Below are 21925 nucleotides of genomic sequence, written 5' to 3' on the forward strand. Positions count from 1 at the left end.
TATTAATTAATTGGTTAGCGCACATACCTCACAGCTAGGAGACACGGGTTCAATTCCACCCTCGGCCATCTCTGTGTGGAGTTTGCATGTTCTCCCCGTGCATGCGTGGGTTTTCTCCGGGTACTCCGGTTTCCTCCCACATTCCAAAAAACATGCTAGGTTAATTAGCGACTCCAAATTGTCCATAGGTATGAATGTGAGTGTGAATGGTTGTTTGTCTATATGTGCCCTGTGATTGGCTGGCCACCAGTCCAGGGTGTACCCCGCCTCTCGCCTGAAGACAGCTGGGATAGGCTCCAGCAGCCCCCGCGACCCTCGCGAGGATAAGCGGTAGAAAATGAATGAATGAATATTAATTAATTATTAATTGCATTATATATATTAATTATGTGTATATAATTATATTACAAATATATTCTAAATATATTTACAATTTCTGTTTTTATTAAATTGGTCACAAATAAGTTTGTTGATTAAATATCTTGAATATATTTTTAAATATATATATATATTTTAAAGATATATATATATCTTTAAAAATGTTTCTAAATATATTTATCATTTAGGTGTTTTTTAATTATTAAATAGGTCACAAATAGGTTTGTAGATTATTAATTCATTCATTCATTTATGAGGCAGGGTACACCCTGAACTGGTCGCCAGCCAATCACAGGGCACATATAGACAAACAACCATTCACACTCACATTCATACCTATGGACAATTTGGAGTCGCTAATTAACCTAGCATGTTTTTTTGGAATGTGGGAGGAAACCGGAGTACCCGGAGAAAACCCACGCATGCCCGCATGCCCGCATGCCGAGGGTGGAATCAAACCCTGGTCTCCTAGCTGTGAGGTCTGCACACGAACCACTCGACCGCCGTGCCGCCGGTTTGTAGATTAAATATTTCTATTTAAGTTTTCAATGTATTTTCTAATTATGTTTATCATTTGTGTTTTTTCTCGTGTTTTATACAAAATACTTTAACAAACGTACAAAAAAAGCAAGTAAAAAATAGTATCGGTATCGGTATTCGCACTACTGGATCTGCATTGAGTTGGTATCGGTAGCTATACAAATTTGTGCAGGATCGCCCACACCGAACACGCATACAGTAGCAGTCAGCAGGGATCGTCAAGTCAGGCACAATAAGAGCTCCCTACTTCCGTACATATTTTCGGAATAAAAGCCTTTAAGCACGGTATGGCAGGGATGTCCCAACATTGGGCCACGTGGTGAGAATCATTTTTATTGTTATTGTTAGTAAAATATTTTCAGTCTAAAGTCTTTGTCTTTTCACTGTTGTATTTAATATTATTTTCAAATGTTATTTTATAAGCATGATTACCAAATTAAAGTCAGAGCTACAGGAACCTGTCAAAGCACTGCTTTTATTTTGGAGCTTCTCTCTCTCTTCCCCTTTTCCTCTCCCCGCCCCCCGGAGAGGACAGCTCGTCTGCCATTGGTTGATTCCTGTCATCATGTGCCAGTCTAGACACTTTGGCGGCAAGGAGACGTACTGATTGTTGCGCAAACAGGGTTTCAAGTTTCTCAACTCTTAAAAAGTCCTAGCATCCTGCTTTGCTTCAATCGGAAAGAACATCTTGCTTTAAGAAAGGCTCCTATTCAACAGCAAAATGCATCTTAAATGTCGCCCTCCCAGCATGATGTAATGCAGTTTAGCACCAAACAACGACAATATTCAACATAATGTTAATAATATTGACAGAAAGCATGCACTATTTTATCGTGTTACATTGATCTTTTTACATGTAGGAAACAATTAGAAAAGTTAAATGGACAAATAAGGGTATTTTTTACCTTCATTGAAGACGTGATTGTTGAGTGAAAAGAGGAAGTTGATGGTGGTTGATCTCGCTGCCACATATCGTCTTTGGGTTGTCTTCAATGACGCTAAAGTAATCTTCAATGTTCATTTATAATTTATATGCACGTACAACTCTTTTACACATGTTCAAGTACAATTGTATGACTATAAAAACGTGTTTACATTTTTTGAAAGTCATCATAGATGTCACTGACGTAAGGTCCGGTTCCTGTTGGCAATTTATTAAGCTAGCTAATAGGATACTAAACAGGAATGATGATTTGTGATTGAAAAAATACATTAAAAACACAGTTGGACTCACATGGTGTATTAATAACAAGACAAGACGTGTGGGGGCTAACAATAAACGCACCGTCTGTGTGTTAGCGGAAAAAACAGCTAGCATGTGGGGGCTAACAATGCTCACAATGTCTGTGCATTAAGAGAAAAACAGCTAGCATGTGGGGGTAACGATGCACGTACCATCTGTGCATTAGCGAAAAACAACTAGCACGTGGGGGCTAACAATGCACATAAGATCTGTGCATTAGAGTAAAACAGCTAGCACGCGGGGGCTAACAATGCTCGCAACATCTGTGCACTAAGAGTAAAACAGCTAGCATGTGGGGGCTAACAATAAATGCACCATCTGTGCATTAGCGGAAAAACAGCTAGCATGTGGGGGCTAACAATGCTCGCAACATCTGTGCATTAAGAGTAAAACAACTAGCATGTGGGGGTAACAATGCACGTACCATCTGTGCGTTAGCAAAAAACAGCTAGCATGTGGGGGCTAACATTGCACATAATGTCTGTGCGTTAGAGAAATACAGCTGGCCTGTTGGGGCTAACAATGCAAAAATACCATCTGTGCGTTAGTGAAAAACAGCTAGCATGTGGGGGCTAACAATACACGTAACGTCTGTGCATTAGCGAAAAACAGCTAGCATGTGGAGGCTAACAATGCACATACCATCTGTGCGTTAGCGAAAAACAGCTGGGCTGTTGGGGCTAACAATGCATTAGCGAAAAACAGCTAGCATGTGGAGGCTAACAATGCACCTACCATCTGTGCGTTAGCAAAAAACAGCTGGCCTGTTGGGGCTAACAATGCACGTAACGTCTGTGCATTAGCGAAAAACAGCTAGCATGTGGAGGCTAACAATGCACATACCATCTGTGCGTTAGCGAAAAACAGCTGACCTGTTGGGGCTAACAATACACGTAACATCTGTGCATTAGCGAAAAACAGCTAGCATGCGGAGGCTAACAATGCACGTACCATCTGTGTGTTAGCAAAAAACAGCTGGCCTGTTGGGGCTAACAATACACGTAACATCTGTGCATTAGCGAAAAACAGCTAGCATGCGGAGGCTAACAATGCACATACCATCTGTGCGTTAGCGAAAAACAGCTAGCATGTTGGGGCTAACAATGCATGTAACATCTGCGTGTTCAGTATCCACAGTTCAGATAAATAAATAGATATTATTAGTTCCTCGATATTGTTTCAAATTGGGGGGGGGGGGTGCGAGAACATTTCTGTCCCCCAGTGGGCCATGGCCGAAAATAATTGAGAACCACTGATATGAACCAAGAAACAGCGTAAAGGTGACTATAGGGGTGCTATTTAATATCTATAGGTCTCTGATAATGCTAAAAAAAGAACAATATTATGTTATGAAGGATCATCATAGAATATCCTGGACATTCTAGGTATATAATGTAGCTCATGCAAAACAGTAGGGCTGGCCAATCAACTTGTCAATCATTCCAACTGAGCATCTGTCCATCAAATACGTTTGCTTTTGACGCAGGAAATCAAGCTAGCTGCCGCCCCCTGCTTTGGGCCGACGGTTGAAGATAATCTGTGTCATTCCAGCCAGCGAATGCAAACATTCGGCGGTGGTGATAAGGTGTGTGTGTGTGTGTTTGGAGTGTGGGAAGACTTGGGTGGGGTGTTTCGAGGCGAGTGCGAGTGGGGGATGGAGGGGGGGGGGGGGGGGGGCGAGGGGTAGCAGACGCCGTGTCCAGCACCAAACCGCCTCCCAAAATAAACGCCGTCCTTGCGTCTCCAACGTCTGTCCGAGGGCACAGACCTGCAGGCTCCCCCGGCTCTCCGAGCGAGGAGTCTGGAACCAGGCGGCCCCGTCACAGGAACAGCATGTCATCGGCTTCATCGCTCCCCCTAATGGCTCTCAAACACGGGCACACAAACGCCCCCTGCCTCTCCCAGGCACCACTGAAAGCATCCAGAGGCCCGCTTATGAAAACATGGCGGCGTGCTGGAGATAATGTCTCCACAAGCCACGGAGAACAAAGCTATGGAACGGTGGCCTAAAAACAACAGACCATTACACTACCACCACCATATTTTACTGTTGCTATGATGATGCACGTCTTTGGATGAATGTCTCCACAAGCCAGGGAGAACAAAGCTATGGAATGGTGGCCTAAAAACAACAGACCATTACACTACCACCACCATATTTTACTGTTGCTATGATGATGCACGTCTTTGCATGAATGTCTCCACAAGCCAGGGAGAACAAAACTACGGAACGGTGGCCTGCTGAAATGTTCATTCTTTACTTCTAAGAATACTAACTAAAAACAACAGACCATTACACTACCACCACCATATTTTACTGTTGCTATGATGTTCTTTTTCTGTCAGATGTAATGGAAGTTCAACCACAGAGTATTTTCCAGAAGGTCTTATGGATCATCAAGATGTTTTCTGGCCTGCACATCTTTGGATGTTGTTGTGGGGTCTTTTGTGACCTCTTTGATGAAGGTTCCTCAACGGGAAAACATGGAGAGGTACTGGAGATAATGTCTCCACAAGCCAGGGAGAACAAAGCTACGGAACGGTGGCCAGCTGAAATATTCATTCTTTACTTCTAAGAATACTAACAAACTAAAAACAACAGACCATTACACTACCACCACCATATTTTACTGTTGCTATGATGTTCTTTTTCTGTCAGATGTAATGGTGACACTCACCTTCCAAAAAGTTTTTCCAGAAGGTCTTATGGATTATCAAGATGTTTTCCGGCAAAACAACTGAGGCCTGCAAGTCTTTGGATGTTGTTGTGGGGTCTTTTGTGACCTCTTTGATGAAGGTTCCTCAACGGGAAAACATGGAGAGGTACTGGAGATAATGTCTCCACAAGCCAGGGAGAAGAAAGCTACGGAACGGTGGCCTGCTGAAATACTCATTCTTTACTTCTAAGAATACTAACAACTAAAAACAACAGACCATTACACTACCACCACCATATTTTACTGTTGCTATGATGCAAAACAACTGAGGCCTGCACGTCTTTGGATGTTGTTGTGGGGTCTTTTTTGTGACCTCTTTGATGAAGGTTCATCAACGGGAAGGTTCACCATGTTTGTCCCATGTTTTCACGATGTGTGGATAATGGCTCTCACTGTGGTTTGCTGGAGTCCTAAAGCTTTGTAACTCTTTCCACACTGATAGATCTCACTTAATCTGATGTTTATGTTTTAATGGAGGGAAATCACTTTTTCAGGTTTGGCTAGGTTATGTTGTTATTGACTAATATTTAAATTTCTTTGATGATTTCAAGCATTTAAATGTTAAACGTTGACAATTCCGAGTATACGCTGAATGACAAAGCAACTCAAAAGTCCATCTAACAGATTGCAAAGGCAGACCGGGGTCAAGAGGTCAAGCGTTTTCCTTGTCCGAGCTGAGCCACCACCCATCCTCGTCTGCTGCTGGACTAGTGGGCACCAGAGAGGGTGTAATCCAGCCTCGGTCTGCCCTCTCACTCACAGTTCAACTCCAAATGCTCCACCAAGCCTTTGAAAATGTACGCAGCCACCCTTTCAATTCATTTCCATGCAGTTTTTTTTTCTTAAAACACGCCACATATTTATTTTTCTTCCTCCCTCCGACTCTCACGCTCACCACTGGAGCAAGGCGAGACACTACGGCTGCACCGGTTAGCTCATTAATCACTCTTCCCCACTCCCACTTCTCCTGTGAAAAACAGGCTCGCTTGATTTAATGGAAAGCGCTTTAGGACAAAAACGCACAACTTTCCTGGAAATGAAGCTTGGATTGAGACTTCCATCATTTGTCTAATAGTGTGTGGAGTGTGTGTGTGTGTGGGGGGGGTGCAAGGGTGTCCTACCTTTTTACACCTTTGGTGAAAATCAGTCATCAGGTCACGTTGAATTGAATTGTGATTTATTATTTCTTTCTGTCTTATTTTTTTACATTCAGTTATTTGTTATATGTTTATTTTCTGTACTTTTATTTAAATAATTCTAAATTTCTCTTTTTAAATTATTGTTTTAAAATATTTTTTACTTTTAAAATTAAAAAAAACTAATTACGTTGTTTTTTTAATTCAAATTTATTTCTATAATTTTTTTTACACTTTTACTTCATTTTTAATTGTCTTATTGTTTTTTATATGTATTGTACTGAATTAATTTGTTTTTTTTATTATTTATTATTATTATTTTTCTTATTTTGTAGTTATGGAAATCTTGTTATTTATTATTTCTTTCTGACTTATTTTCTACATTCAGTTGACAAGTAAAAAAAAAAAGACAGGAACATTTTTTTTGGTCTAAAATTGAAATATTGATCTTTGACACTAAACAGGGTTTCTCTAATCGGACCCACATTTTCGATTTATGTTTATGTCATATTTTTCAAAGCGGCATAGAGAATGGATGAAATCACTTAATTTTGTTATTTTTAATTTTTTTCCAGTAATTTTTTTTCTTTTTTAAACACTTTTAGTAAAGTAATTTTTATTTATTTTCAATACTTATTTAAATAATTCTAAATTTCTCTTATTTTATTATTGTTTTAAAATATTTTTTACTTTTAAAATTGATTTTACACAACTTTTTATTCTAATTTATTTGTATAATTTTTTTACACTTTTACTTCATTTTTAATAGTCTTGTTTTTTATATGTATTGTACTGAATGAATTAGTTTTTTAAATTATTATTATTTTTTTTTTTTATTTTGTATTTATGGAAATCATTCCAGTTTTTCATTTGTATTATTTTTAAATGTTTTTTATTCAAGCCATTCTTCTTCATTTGCATTCATTTTTACACTTTTATAGAAGTAATTTTTAATGTTATTCTATTTTTTTTATTATTTCATATTATTATTTCAGCTTATTCCATTTTTGTTTTTTTTTTTACTGATGAAGATGTTGCGTTACGGTGCCATCATCGCCGAAGCACCCCCCCCCCCCCCCGAAGCCTGGTGCTTTTCCGACATGATATTTGTACATACGATATGTTTACTTTCACAGTATTGTACTGTTGACTGACTTCCACGCGGAGGAACGCCATCTAAGAAAACGAGGAAGGAAACAGGATGAAAACAAAGGAAGCGGAAGGGAACCCGGTGTGATTGAGCCGGTCCCTGCTGGTCCTGGACCGGCCGGAGTCATGCGGACAGCGGCACCATCGGCATAACTAATGGCGGGGGGGGGGGGGTCGCTCACTGATGACCTTTTATTTATTTATTTCACTAAAGGCCCATTTAGACCTGCAGAGCAGGTGCATTGTGCACCTTGTGTTTATTTACTTATTTAGCGGCCATTTTAGACCACGAGAGTTGCGTCATCGCTTATTTTTTGCCTGAATACGTTGTTGGGATCGGGTATTGAGGTGAATTGAATGAATTAAACATTCATTAAACAACATCTCCACATCTGCCGTTTGACACCCCTGCACAACCCGACTAATAATTCCGCTAGAAATGTTCGCCGTTAATGTTATTCATTCATTTTCTACCGTTTTTCCTGGGGTGCTGGAGCCTATCCCAGCTGTCTTCGGGCGAGAGGCGGGGTACACCCTGGACTGGTGGCCAGCCAATCACAGGGCACATATAGACAAACAACCATTCACACTCACATTCATACCTATGGACAATTTAGAGTCGCTAATGAACCTAGCATGTTTTTTGGAATGTGGGAGGAAACCGGAATACCCGGAGAAAACCCACGCATGCACGGGGAGAACATGCAAACTCCACACAGAGATGGCAGAGGGTGGAATTGAACCCTGGTCTCCTAGTTGTGAGCCCTGCACGCTAAGCACTTGTGCAGCCCATGATGGGAATAATAGTTTTTTTTCGAAACTCATATTGGTACTTGTTTGTATATTTCTTATTATTCATTCATTCATATAGACAAACAACCATTCACACTCACATTCATACCTATGGACAATTTGGAGTTGCTAATTAACCTAGCATGTTTTTGGAATGTGGGAGGAAACCGGAGTACCCGGAGAAAACCCACGCATGCACGGGGGAAGAACATGCAAACTCTACACAGAGATGGCCAAGGGTGGAATTGAACCCTGGTCTCCTAGCTGTTAGGTCTGAACGCTAACCACTCGTGTAGCCCATGATGGGAATAATAGCTTTTTTTCCAAACTCATTTTGGTACTTGTTTGTATATTTCTTATTATTCATTCATTCATTCATTCATTCATATAGACAAACAACCATTCACACTCACATTCATACCTATGGACAATTTGGAGTCGCTAATTAACCTAGCATGTTTTTTGGAATGTGGGAGGAAACCGGAGTACCCGGAGAAAATCCACGCATGCACGGGGGGAGAACATGCAAACTCCACACAGAGATGGCCGAGGGTGGAATTGAACCCTGGTCTCCTAGCTGTTAGCTCTGCACGCTAACCACTCGACTACCGTGCAGCCATGTTAATATTATTCTCGACAAAAAAAAATGTTCGTAGAAATTCCATTTTCCATTTTCTGGAAGACATATGGGCGGCACGGCAGTTAGCGCGCAGACCTCACAGCTAGGAGACCAGGGCTCAATTCCACCCTCGGCCATCTCTGTGTGGAGTTTGCATGTTCTCCCCGTGCATGCGTGGGTTTTCTCCGGGTACTCCGGTTTCCTCCCACATTCCAAAAAACATGCTAGGTTAATTAGCAACTCCAAATTGTCCATAGGTATGAATGTGAGTGTGAATGGTTGTTTGTCTATATGTGCCCTGTGATTGGCTGGCCACCAGTCCAGGGTGTACCCCGCCTCTCGCCCGAAGACAGCTAGGATAGGCTCCAGCACCCCCCGCGACCCTCATGAGGAAAAAGCGGTAGAAAATGAATGAATGAATGAATGAATGGAAGACATTGTTGACATAATTTTGGTTTAGAGTCAGACCTTCGGGAAGGAATGAATGATGCTAACCAAGGTTCCACAGTAAATGCTATTCGGTCATACGTCTTTAAAGCACACATGAAAGTTTCCTTTCAAGGAAATGATGAGCTCCACACAGAGATGGCCGAGGGTGGAATTGAACCCTGGTCTCCTAGCCGTGAGGTCTGCACGCTAACCACTCGACCACCGCGCAGCCATGTTAATGTTATTCTCAACAAAAAAAACTTCGTAGAAATTGTCATTTTCTGGAAGACATACATTGTTGACATGATTTTGGTTTAGAGTCGGACATTCAAGGAATGAATGATGCTAACCAAGGTTCCAATAGTAAATGCTATTCGGTCATACGTCTTTAAAGCACACATAAAAGTTTCCTTTCAAGGAAATGATGAGCTCCACACAGAGATGGCCGAAGGTGGAATTGAACCCTGGTCTCCTAGCTGTGAGGTCTGCACGCTAACCACTCGAACACCGCGCAGCCATGTTAGTTATTCTCAACAAAAAAAACTTCGTAGAAATTGTCATTTTCTGGAAGACATACATTGTTGACATGATTTTGGTTTAGAGTCGGACATTCAAGGAATGAATGATGCTAACCAAGGTTCCAATAGTAAATGCTATTCGGTCATACGTCTTTAAAGCACACATAAAAGTTTCCTTTTAAGGAAATGATAAGCTCCACACAGAGATGGCCGAGGGTGGAATTGAACCCTGGTCTCCTAGTTGTGAGGTCTGCACGCTAACCACTCGACTACCGCGCAGCCATGTTAATGTTATTCTCAACAAAAAAAACTTCGTAGAAATTGTCATTTTCTGGAAGACATACATTGTTGACATGATTTTGGTTTAGAGTCGGACATTCAAGGAATGAATGATGCTAACCAAGGTTCCAATAGTAAATGCTATTCGGTCATACGTCTTTAAAGCACACATAAAAGTTTCCTTTTAAGGAAATGATGAGCGAGCTGGGAATGCTGCCAAGCGGGACTGAAGTCCGAAAGCAGAAGATTTCCATATCCAAAGCAAGATTATTGCATGGAATGGCGTCAAAACAAGATGGAAGGTGAAGTTGAAGGAGCCAACACCCACATACTCTTGATTCGTGTTTACACAGTGTCGAATGGAACACACACTGCGTAGCTTATAATTGCACGGGATTCTCTCTCTCCCGTCTTCAAAGTCCAGGGTTTAAAGGTCAAAGGCTCCGCCACCGGTGCCTAAATGCCCCCCCCCTCCCCCCCAATTTCCTGTTATGTCTAGCGTTGGGGGTCCAAAGCCACGTAGAATGTGAAGGTCACTTTCTTGGTGGACTACGACAAGTTCATATTTTGCAGGCGCTTGCATGCTAAAGGATCTGCAAGCGAGCCTTGAAAATGGAATGCGAGTTCACCCTCCTTATTTCATCTTGTCAGGACTTTTTTTTGCAAGTTTTTTTTTTTTTTTTTTTCACCGCCATCCTCTTTGCTCTTCTTTCCAGCTTCAACCAAGCCAAGAAGGACTCATAAAGCTGTAAATCAAGCGCTTTCATATTTTTTCCAGTGAGAATTGAAGGATGGGGGGCGGAGTCCAATATATTTTGTACATTAAAAATGCTAAAACCAATATGCTACAAAAACACAAACACTTTAGCATACAAATCCGTCGTTTATGTCGGTTAAGTGGTTCCACACATGACTGTGATAAGTGAATTTTCAAAAAGTAAAACGTTGTCGAAAACATTAAATGCTAAAGCTACTTACCATTCATTTATTACCTCAATATAATATACAATAAAATATAATATAGTAGATATTTGGCTTAATTCTATAATATTCAGCCAGACAGTGACTTCCTTAAATGGGCCTGCCTGGGTAAAAGCAGTTCTGTATAAACTGAGTGTGACCAATCACAGCTGAGTGGGCGTGGCCTGAGGTGGACCAACAGTGTAGCTGCACTATAGGAGTCAACAACTCAAATTAGCATAATATGTCCCCCTTTATTTGCAATAAATTGCTCCACCAATGCTAATTATTGCATTATTGCAATTTTTCAACTGATTGAAAAATCAGCAGTGTATGTAAAATGTACAGATTTCTGTCAGCAAAATTAATAATTTTGTAATATGAAATATGCAATGAAGATTTACTTGGTATTGAAATGATACCTCCAATTCAAACCACAATCCAGTGTGTTAACCTGGACTAAAAAGACATTAAATGACAGACAAAAATGACAAATAATTAGTTCCATTGAAAAAGTTCCATTGACTTTTCAGTAAGCGAAGTAGCTATTGGCTGCCCTGGAAGTCGCAAAGATGATGTCATCGTATAATTTGCATATGCTCCTATAAAATGCTGTAGGAAAGAAACAACCCCACAGGAGAGACAAATAGAGTAAAAACACCTCAGTTAACCTATTTATTACTTAATTTAAAATGTTCCCTAATTTCACACGTTGGCGGACCCTAATTGAGCACAGAATAACAGATTATTGTGTTTATTAACGTGACTGTGTTTGGCGAGTAGCACGCTCTTGTGGTGAGTATATGCAATAGCAACTGAGGACATAGCAATACAGTAGCTGCTCAATGACTTACGAATTGGAAGCGAATTCCACTTCATTTTACCAATAAAAGTAGCAAATTGACTCAGAATATACACACAGCATTTTATCCAGGCTAACAGAAGATTAAGAAATTTGCGTCGTAGAGCTCCACCCCCGCGGAATCGCGGCCGAAACAGCGAATAAAAGCATGCTAGCACCTAGCATAATAGTGCTAAGTGTGTGTACTTTATATGTTTACCTATGAAAGCGGCTAGAAATACCGCTATGCTAATGTTAGCATGTTAACAATGCTTTCATGCTAGCACCGAGCACAATAATGCTACTTAATTAGGCATTATGTGTGTTTTCGTAGTAAAACTAGTAAAAAAAATATTCAATTATACAATCAAAGATCGTAAATCAAAGTAAGATGTGGGTTTTGAGACTCTACTTCATTTAACTGTGGGGGTCGTTTTTAAATGATGGTGGAGCGTGTTATACATAAGTCAGTATAAGCAAGTGTTTAATGTCATTTTCTTACCTTTGGCCGAGCAGAAGAATCCTAGAACCAGAAGTTGGAGAGCCAGACTGGAGAGACATTGTTGGCACATGTCATTACAATCTTCTCTGTGGCCGGAAAAGGGAGGTGTGACGTCACAAAAGGATTAAAAGGAAAACACACATGGTCACTTGTGTATAAAAATGCACTTTTTGGAACTTTGCCACAATCCACACACATAAAAGGGAAAAAAGTGTTGTGTACGGAGAAGATGTTTATTTGAAAAAGATACTAAATGACATCCCTGCAGCATCGTAGGACCTTTCAAAATTGGATGGTAAATCTGGATTGTGTTTCATTCAATAACAAAAAATGGCATAACTTAACCAGTCGAGTTCTTTCATTCCGTGTATAAAAAATATGGCTCCGTGCACTCAGCGCCATCAGAACCTCCTCATCTGTCGACGCTCTTGTCTTCTCTGCTTCTTCTCGTTCACTTCCTCCGGCGCCGACGGGGTCTCCGCTGAGAACCAGGGGCCCAGAATGTTCACCCAGAGCAGGTGAAAAGCGCGAGCCGGGGCCTGATGTGCAAACACAAGACAGGATTGAGTCTTTTTATAAGGAAAAACACCCCAAAATATTCATCTGTGTGGTGCTTACCAGCAGCCAGAGATACCAGAAATAGGAAGAGATGGAGCTGAGTACTTGGACGATGGCTGTGAGAAGAATGACGTCCTTCAGGTGCCTGATGGACAAAAAAAACATAAGTAATAAGTAATAAGACCATTTAACGACGTCTTTGTTACTGAATGAGTTAAAAATACAACAGATAACCCATCAATTAATTTAAATAAAAATTTAAATGACAAATAACTGTTTTATAAAAACAACACCATAATTGACTTAAAAATAAATAAAATAGAATAAAAATAGAAATAGAATAATTAATAAAATAATATTTGTAATATAAAAAATATTACATAATATATAAAATAATAATTAAATAAAATACAAATAATAAGCAAAGACTCTAAATAACTTAATAAAAATAACTTGAGCAAATGTGTAAAAAAATACCTTTTTTGCACAAATAAAAATAAATAACATAAAACTGTTTAAAAAACAATAATAATAACTTGTTAAAAATACAACAGATAACCCATCAATTAATACAAAATTTAAATGACAAATAACTGTTTTACAAAAACAACACCATAAATGACTTAAAATTAAATAAAATAGAATAAAAATAATAGAAATAGAATAATTAATAAAATAATATTTGTAATATGAAAAATATTACATAATATATCAAATAATAAATAAAATACAAATAATTAAATAAATAATAAGCAGACTTTAAATAACTTAATAAAAATAACTTAAGCAAAGGTGTAAAAAAATACCCTTTTCGTACAAATAAAAATAAATAATAACAAAAATAATAACATAAAACTGTTAAAAAAATAAAACAATAATTATAATAATAACTTATTAAAATAAAAGAGACTGAACAAAAATAAAAATGACTTATGCAAAAGTAAAATAGCATATGTAGCAACACAAACAAAAAAACATAAAATTAACTTGAGCAAAAGTGTAAAAAAAATACATTTTTCGCACAAATAAAATAAAAAATAAAAAAATAACATAAAATAATAACAAAAAAATGACTTAAACAAAATAGCATATGTAGCAACACAAGTCAGTTCTGTACACCATGCATCAATTCTTCTGAGCTATTATGGAGGTGCCACGACTTACTCCGCCATTCCCTGCTCCATGTTTAAGTCTATTCCTCCGTCCAGGAGACTTCCATCGTCAGCAAACGCCGGCTTGGCCATGGAGGACATGGAGCGGTAGCTCCCCGCATACACTGCCAGCGCCGACGCCAGCAACAGCTGCATGGAAGAAGAAGAAGACGCAACATCTGGGTCAACGTTTTGGATGACATTTTGCCCTAAAAATCCACACGACACTCACCCACGTCCAAAAGGTAGATGAATTGTAGAAGATGAAAAGATTTACAACAGCGTATATAGCCTGTGGAAGAGTTCAACATTGTACGTTTACACCTTTTATGAGAAAGGACAGAAAGTACAACACGTGCTTACGTTAGCACCGAGGATGACTCTTGTGTAGAACTTTAAGGTGGCCTCGTTCTCCTCCAGAATCTGCTTCTTTCCTTTAGTTCCGACTTTAGTTTTGGGCTGAAAGGACACAAACACTGTTACGTTCACAACGTTAGGACCTCAACTCAACAAAAAAAAACTTGCTTTTCATTTGCATGTTCATCAGCAATATTACTACAATACTATACAGTAAAGCGGGGCTTCTCAACTGGTGGGTCAGGACCCAAAAGTGTGTCACGGATCCATTCCGGGCTAGGTCACAGACAGCACGTTGAAAATGACATGAAAAGATGTTATATATAACAAATATTTGAATTATTTTCAAGTCAAATTAAGCAATATTTGAGTCTTCCGCCTCATTTCTTTAATATTGTGTAAGTGTATTCATGGTAGGTTTAAAAAACAAATCAATTTGCTTGGCTTAACTTCGAATACATTACATTTCCTCGCATTGGAAACCAGTCTGCTTATGAAAATTATTATTATGATTTTTTTTTTAGATCATTGCCTTGTCCAAAAGTGGAACGGCGACAGTGACACCTCAAACTAGTACAAGCATGTTGTGTGTGTGAGAAACTCACCGCCATTGGCAAACAGGTAGATACTTTTCCACCGTGTCCTCTGTAAAGTTTGAAACACAGCCCCCTTTTCAGTTTTGTTATTAAATCCAAAAACCCATCGACAAAAATCGCTGCGGTGTCATTTCTTGGAACACATCAGCGTTAAGCGATGTCTCTGGGTCTGCAAGCAAAGACATCCGGCGCATGCAATATACGTCATCATAATCTTTGACGCGTGACATTTTTGTCAAAGCGCGTCCTCTAGTGGTCAATTTTATTACTACAGTAAAATCACAACATACAGTAGATATAGCAATATGTAGTCGTTAATGTAATGTAAATGTTTTTAATACAAGCAAGTGAGCAATTAAAACATATATCACACAACAATACATATACGTAGACTTACAATGATTAATAATTTTCGAATTTGCTTACATTTGATGGCTGAATTTCTTCATCCTTTTTCCCCTTCTCGGCTACCGTAGGAACAACAACACAATTGACTACCTAGCGTTTTCATGCCTGCCTCCAGTCACAGTCGGCTTGTTAACAAGTCAAGAAGGCAGTAGGCTCTCTTGACACCTGAGTGACCGTTATGGAATACTTACTTCAGGTCAAAATATGTGCTTTATTCGGTTTATTGCTACTAACGCTTTTCTTCGGATTCATCCCGGCTCGAGTGAAGTGGTTTAGGCACACAGACGGGACAGGTTGGTGGACTTGTGTTTTATTCATCTGAAAACATTGTTGTTTTTTTAATCATTAATAATAGTATGACTATAAATAAATACGCCGATTATAAGACGCTATGAAGCTGAATCGGTAGCCTAAAATGCGGTTCTTGACAGTGTCGAAGTGGACCCAGGTAAGGAAGTAGACATTTTATTGTGAGAACTGTTAATGGAGTTCGGTTAGGGAACGGTGTCGCTCGTGAGTCACGTGGAAGCTAAACCGGAAGTCCCGTTAACCGCCACTGATTTGATCACCTAGCAACAATTAGCCTGTGTTGTTAGCGTTGATGAGATTACAAACACGCAATGAATTCATCAAAAAAGGGCTCCCCGTCAAGTGAATTGATTTAAATATCCACAGTAAGTGTCAGTATCTGGTCGAATATGTTCTAATAATTTTTTTGAGAATATTTTTTTTCAAATAATATTGTACATGTTTGGTTATTATAGTTATTAATGAAACGCTTGTTCGGAATCTCATAAAATTGTCAAAGTTCTTAACTACTACTTTATTGTAATGTATTTATGAACTTGGATATGTTACTTAAATGTTTTTTCTTGTGAGTACAATACAATTTGAAGTTAAAAGTCACAAAATTATCTTGAAACTTCCAGTATCGGTGTCGGATCGATATAAAAATTTAGCTGTATCGCCCACCCAGAATGGAAATCCCGTGGTAGATTTCATAGAAACATTGTCATGTGTAGCAGCATTATAACAAAAACCTTTTCACCCTTGGACACATGACAAGCATGTACGCTGTGGCCTGAAGGCATCATGTTTTTGGTACAAGACTGCCAGATTTGTGACCTTCGTCCTGGGGGAAGTGAAAGTATCACTTCTCTCTGAGTCCTTATCAATGCAGGTCATCTTTACCCGCACGTACAGTATTTCCATATCGATTATTAACATAAAAAGATATTCTTTCACGTCAAAAGCATTATTTTTGTATGTTTGTCACACATCATCCAACAAATGTAGTCAACGACAACACAACCTGACACGAAATGCATCACGTGATGCGAAAAGTGTGACAAACATGCAAAAAAAACAAGAAGAAATCACATCACTGTATGTCCGAGTGGGATCCTGATTTTATTTTGATTTTTTTTCAGAGACCCACCGCACTGTCCTGAGTCTGATCAGTTGCTTCGCCGGCGGGGTTTTCCTGGCAGCGTGTTTGCTGGATATCGTCCCCGACTACCTGTCGGACATCAACAGCGTGCTGGATTCCAGGAAGTTGGAGGTAAGCATTTGCATTGCAGCACGGTGAGTCACTGATGCGGTCTGAGGACAAATTGAGTTGCGATGGACCGCCACAAAGACATTTGGAGCGCTACAGATAGAGATGCTGGGATGCGGTTGCGCACTTGGATGTTTGCAGCCGGTTTCTGGTCAATCGAACTTCATGATGACTCCAAATAGAAATAATTTCTAAATAACTTAAGAGACTTAAAGGTATAAAAAAATACATTTAAATAAACTTAAATTAAAATTAAAATTAATTAAGTGTAAAAAAATTACATAAAATTATGACTTAAATAAAAAAAATCATACAAAATAAATAAAAACTTGCATAAAAGCAAAGTAATTTAAAGTGTAAGAAAATACTAAAAATACTAACAAATACAAATGTTAAAAATAATCAGGATAAAAGTATAAAATAAAAAAAAAATGCTGTAAAAATAGCAGTAAAAAACAAAATTTAAATAGACATGTAAATAATAAATACAAATGACTTAACGTAAAAACAAATAAATATAACTTGTGTATGAATATGTATTAAAAATGACAAATAAAATAGTACAAATAAAGATTAATGACAAGTGTAAAAGCCAATAAAATGACTTAAATAAGCGTGAAAATAGTAAATAAAAAATACAAATGACTTCAAAAAGTGTAAAAGATAATAAAATAAAAATGACAAGTATAAGCATAAAAATAGAAATGAATAAAAATTAGAGATGACTTGAATAAAAAAAATGACAACAGCGTAAAAGAAAATAAAATAGAAATTTAAATATAAAACAAAGTCATTCAAAATAATTACAAACAAAAATGCCTTCTATGTGTAAGAACATAATAAAAATTAATAAAAATGACAAACATTAAAAATAATGACAAACTGTAAAAATAAATTTTAAAAAGTGTAAACAATAATTCATCAAAATACAAATGATTTAAGTCTGAGGTTGAGAGGCGTTTGAGGACCCCCGGTCTAGACTTCCCAAGGGCGGGTGGGGCATAAGCCGTCCTTATTTGTGTCGCACAGACCAACTTCCCTCTCCCGGAGTTCATAATGGCCGCCGGCTTCTTCACCGTCCTCATACTGGAACGCATGGTCCTGAACTGTCGGGAGGCCAGAGGCACGCCGCATGACAGCGAGAGGGCCCCGCTCATCCGGGACGGCAGGAACGGCCATGACCACGTCCACGGCTCCTCCGCCGGTGCGGATCTGGAGAGCAGCGGCCATCATGTCCACGTCGACTTTCAGGCCCACTCGCCTTTCCGCTCCTTCATGCTCTTCCTCTCTTTGTCGCTCCATTCGGTTTTCGAGGGGCTCGCTATTGGCCTGCAGAACACCGACTCTAAGGTAAGCAAAGTGTTTTCTCTCACTTCCGTTTTTTACGATATAGCCGCCTTATTGGCACGGGAACGTTTCAGGAAAATATCAGTTCCTGACTAAAAGACGTTTATTATTCTCCTCATAAAATACTACAAATATTGGAATAATTTACTGAAAAAGTGTTTGCCCCCATGACCTAATTTCTTTCGACGGCGGTCGAGTGGTTAGCGCGCAGACCTCACAGCTAGGAGACCAGGGTTCAATTCCACCCTCGGGCCATCTCTGTGTGGAGTTTTCATGTTCTCCCCGGTGCATGCGTGGGTTTTTTTCCCCGGGTACTCCGGTTTCCTCCCACATTCCAAAAAACATGCTAGGTTAATTAGCGACTCCAAATTGTCCATAGGTATGAATGTGAGTGTGAATGGTTGTTTGTCTATATGAATGAATGAATGAATGAATAAGAAGAAATATACAAACAAGTACCAATATGAGTTTGGAGAAAAAAAAATATGATTCCCATCATGGGCTGCACGAGTGGTTAGCGTGCAGACCTCACAGCTAGGAGACCAGGGTTCAATTCCACCCTCGGCCATCTCTGTGTGGAGTTTGCATGTTCTGCGTGGGGTATTTTTTCCGGGTACTCCGGTTTCCTCCCACATTCCAAAAACATGCTAGGTTAATTAGCGACTCCAAATTGTCCATAGATATGAATGTGAGTGTGAATGGTTGTTTGTCTATATGAATGAATGAATGAATGAATAATAAGAAATATACAAACAAGTACCAATATGAGTTTGGAGAAAAAAAACTATTATTCCCATCATGGGCTGCATGAGTGGTTAGCGTGCAGACCTCACAGCTAGGAGACCAGGGTTCAATTCCACACTCGGCCATCTCTGTGTGGAGTTTGCATGTTCTGCGTGGGGTATTTTTTCCGGGTACTCCGGTTTCCTCCCACATTCCAAAAAACATGCTAGGTTAATTAGCGACTCCAAATTTTCCATAGGTATGAATGTGAGTGTGAATGGTTGTTTGCCTATATGTGCCCTGTGATTGGCTGGCAACCAGTCCAGGGTTTACCCCGCCTTTCGCCCGAAGACAGCTGGGATAGGCTCCAGCACCCCCCGCGACCCTTTTGAGGAAAAGCGGTACAAAATGAATGAATGAATGCTCTCACTGTGGTTTGCTGGAGTCCCAAATACTTTTTTTTTTTTGCCTGAACAATAAAAATTTTCATTTAAAAACTGCATTTTGTGTTGTCGTTGACTAATATTTAAATTAGTTTGATGATTTGAATTAAGAGGAACGGGGCAAACACTTTTTCACTGTTGCGGGTATGAAGGACTACAGGAGCCGCAGGTCTCTGATGCTTTCAGAAGAAAGGAATCCTGTGGTCATAAGACTTAAAACGCGCGTCATGTGGTCCCAAGACCCGCCGTGTTCAGCCTCAACATACACGGAACGTAAAGCCTCCGTTCACAGTTCATGTGTAAAGCGGCGTCATGTGACTAATGCACGAGTACAGAAACACAGCGGGTGACTGACCTGGTAAAGCTTTGATGCCCCCCTTTCCTCCCCCCTTCGCCAGGTTTTAGAAATCTGCATCGCCATCCTCGTCCACAAGAGCATCATCGTATTCAGTTTGTCGGTGAAGCTCGTCCAGAGCGCGATTCGTCCGCTGTGGTTGGCCGCTTACATCGGCGTCTTCGCCACCATGTCGCCTCTGGGCATCGCCGTGGGCATCAGCGTGATGGAGGCCGAGCTGGAGGCCGGAACGCTGATCCAGTCCATCCTGGAGGGGCTGGCCGCCGGCACCTTCATCTACATCACCTTCCTGGAGATCCTCCCCCACGAGCTCAACTCCCCCGGGAAGCAGCTCCTCAAGGTGCTATTCATCCTGCTGGGCTTCAGCATCATGGCCGCCCTCACCTTTCTGGGCTGAGGGGGTTCCACCACGCCGCACATCCTCACTTTCATGGCCGTTTTTTTTTTTTTAAAGGAACACGATGATCTTACTTTTTAGGATATTCCATCCATGAATTGTAAATATAACTTATTTTAGGATCCGTTTATGAGAAAGAACGCTTGAGAGGCACGGACGGACGTGACCTCCAATCAGCATGACAAGAAGGTCCTCCATCACTTTTCATTTTTATTAAAGTGCCTTTTTACGTGTACTGCGTTCAATCATATGAATTACTTCTACAGGTTTTATGAAGTATTACGATGAATGCCATCAAGAGAAAATATGGGATTTATGATTTGTTTTTTTTTTACTGTTTGCACTTTTCTAATAAAGCATCAGTGAGTGGGTGGGCTATTAAATCATTCTATTAATTTGTTTCTTTCCACTTTTTCCTGATTACACAGTAATACATAATTATTAGACTATTAATTCATAAAAATAATGAATTTGACAAAATTTTTTTACTTTTCTGTCATGATTAAAAAAAACATTTTACTTATTTTGCATAATACGACAAATATATTTAAATAAGTTACAAAAAATACACTCAATATTTTTATAATCATTCTTTGCAATTTATTTTTAATTATTTTGCGTAAAATAAAATCTTTTTTCTTAACATAAGAATTGTAATTATACTTTTACATAATATAAATATATTTCATTAGGTGAATTTGTTCTTAAATATAATTTTTTAAAAATAACATTAAGACTTTTTGTCAAATTTGCCATGCCAAGAAATATATAAAATATACAATTAAATAAATATATACACATTTTTTTTTACGATTTTGGAAAAGATTTTATTTTTTAATTATGCATACCAGAAACAAAATATTTAAATCAGTAAAATATGTAATATATACAATGATTTAGAAAAATATTTTTTAATTGTCTTATGCATAATATATTTAAATAAATCCAAATATAATGTATACAACTTACTTTTACAATGACTTAAAAATATATATTTAATTTTCTGTTGCATAATATAAATATATATTTAAGCAAGTCAAACAAATGATTTTTACAATGATTTTATTGAATTATTCTTTTACATAATATTTAAAGTATGTGTTTTTTTACAAAGTATTAAACATAGAAAATAAATATATTTAAACTTATATAATCATACAATTTAAACATGTCTGAAAAATAATCAAATGAAGTAGGTGTTGCATTATGAGTACAGTTGCATTACTTCCTGGTTTTAGCAGACCACGTGCAACGATCATGGCGGCCTCCTAATGAGCTTGGCGGCCAATGCGGTACCTGCTAGGTTGGGGCTTGCACAAAAAATCAGTCCCAGGAGTCGCCTTTGACGTATCGTCACCCGGATGAATGCGCACAAAGTCCCAAAACTGTCCAATAACGACAGCCTTCTCACACGCAAACTGCTATCGTTGCGGTCAAACACTTCCGTGTCTTCTGGGGTCTTCATCACATGACCACTTCCTGTTTAAAAGCCCCTGGTTTATATACGGTACCTGAGCCTGCAGCGCCCTCTTGTGTATAAACAGGATACAGCAGCATCTATTTTACTAATGAGTGTCCTATAATGAATGGATTGTATTCTTTATCTTTTACACTTTTTTACACGTATTGAAGCCAAATTTTGATTTATTTTTATTATTTTTATGCTTTGAAGTAATTCTTTATTTTTATTTGTTTAGGTTTTTATTTGTTTTTTTAATGCATTTTTATTTATGTTCATTTTGTTTTTTTTTATCTATGTCATTTTTATGATTGTTTTCATTTTAGTCATGCATCTGTATTTCTTACACTTTTATTTAAGTCATAGAATTTTTTTTACATTTTTCGAAGTCATTTTAAATCATGTTTATATTCATATTTTTATTTATATTTTTGTATACTTTGAAGTCAATCCAAGAAAACTGATTGTTT

General features: G+C 38.6%; 2 protein-coding genes across 2 annotated transcripts; one reads left to right on the forward strand and one right to left on the reverse strand.

The window, feature by feature from the left end:
- Nucleotides 1-12315: 12315 nt before the first annotated feature.
- tmem208 (transmembrane protein 208) lies at nt 12316-14959 on the reverse strand. The gene is made up of 6 exons (XM_058076879.2): nt 14775-14959; nt 14176-14271; nt 14045-14104; nt 13826-13962; nt 12722-12806; nt 12316-12642 (listed from the first exon to the last, which is right to left on the reverse strand). Exons 1-6 carry the CDS (start codon nt 14778-14780, stop codon nt 12505-12507), a joined length of 522 nt encoding a protein of 173 aa, XP_057932862.2. The 5' UTR covers nt 14781-14959; the 3' UTR covers nt 12316-12504.
- Nucleotides 14960-15245: 286 nt separating this feature from the next.
- On the forward strand, nt 15246-20402 carry slc39a1 (solute carrier family 39 member 1). The gene is made up of 4 exons (XM_058076877.2): nt 15246-15466; nt 16604-16734; nt 17761-18081; nt 19643-20402. Exons 1-4 carry the CDS (start codon nt 15352-15354, stop codon nt 19994-19996), a joined length of 921 nt encoding a protein of 306 aa, XP_057932860.2. The 5' UTR covers nt 15246-15351; the 3' UTR covers nt 19997-20402.
- The last annotated feature ends 1523 nt before the right edge of the window (nt 20403-21925 follow it).

This window comes from Doryrhamphus excisus, linkage group LG1 (genome assembly GCF_037039965.1).
Source record: "Doryrhamphus excisus strain RoL-2023G ecotype Guam linkage group LG1, RoL_Dexc_Guam_v1.1, whole genome shotgun sequence".
In the NCBI taxonomy this organism is placed as follows: Eukaryota; Metazoa; Chordata; class Actinopteri; order Syngnathiformes; family Syngnathidae; genus Doryrhamphus; species Doryrhamphus excisus.

Coding starts and splice junctions, on each gene's coding strand:
- tmem208 (XM_058076879.2), bottom strand. Junction 12,807..13,825: donor ATGGAGCAGGGAATGGCGGA/GTAAGTCGTGGC, acceptor TTTGTCCATCAG/GCACCTGAAGGACGTCATTC. Junction 12,643..12,721: donor TCTGGTATCTCTGGCTGCTG/GTAAGCACCACA, acceptor TTTGCACATCAG/GCCCCGGCTCGCGCTTTTCA.
- slc39a1 (XM_058076877.2), top strand. CDS start 15,352: ATGGAATACTTACTTCAGGTCAAAATATGTGCTTTATTCGGTTTATTG. Junction 15,467..16,603: donor TAGGCACACAGACGGGACAG/GTTGGTGGACTT, acceptor ATTTTTTTTCAG/AGACCCACCGCACTGTCCTG. Junction 16,735..17,760: donor TGGATTCCAGGAAGTTGGAG/GTAAGCATTTGC, acceptor TGTGTCGCACAG/ACCAACTTCCCTCTCCCGGA.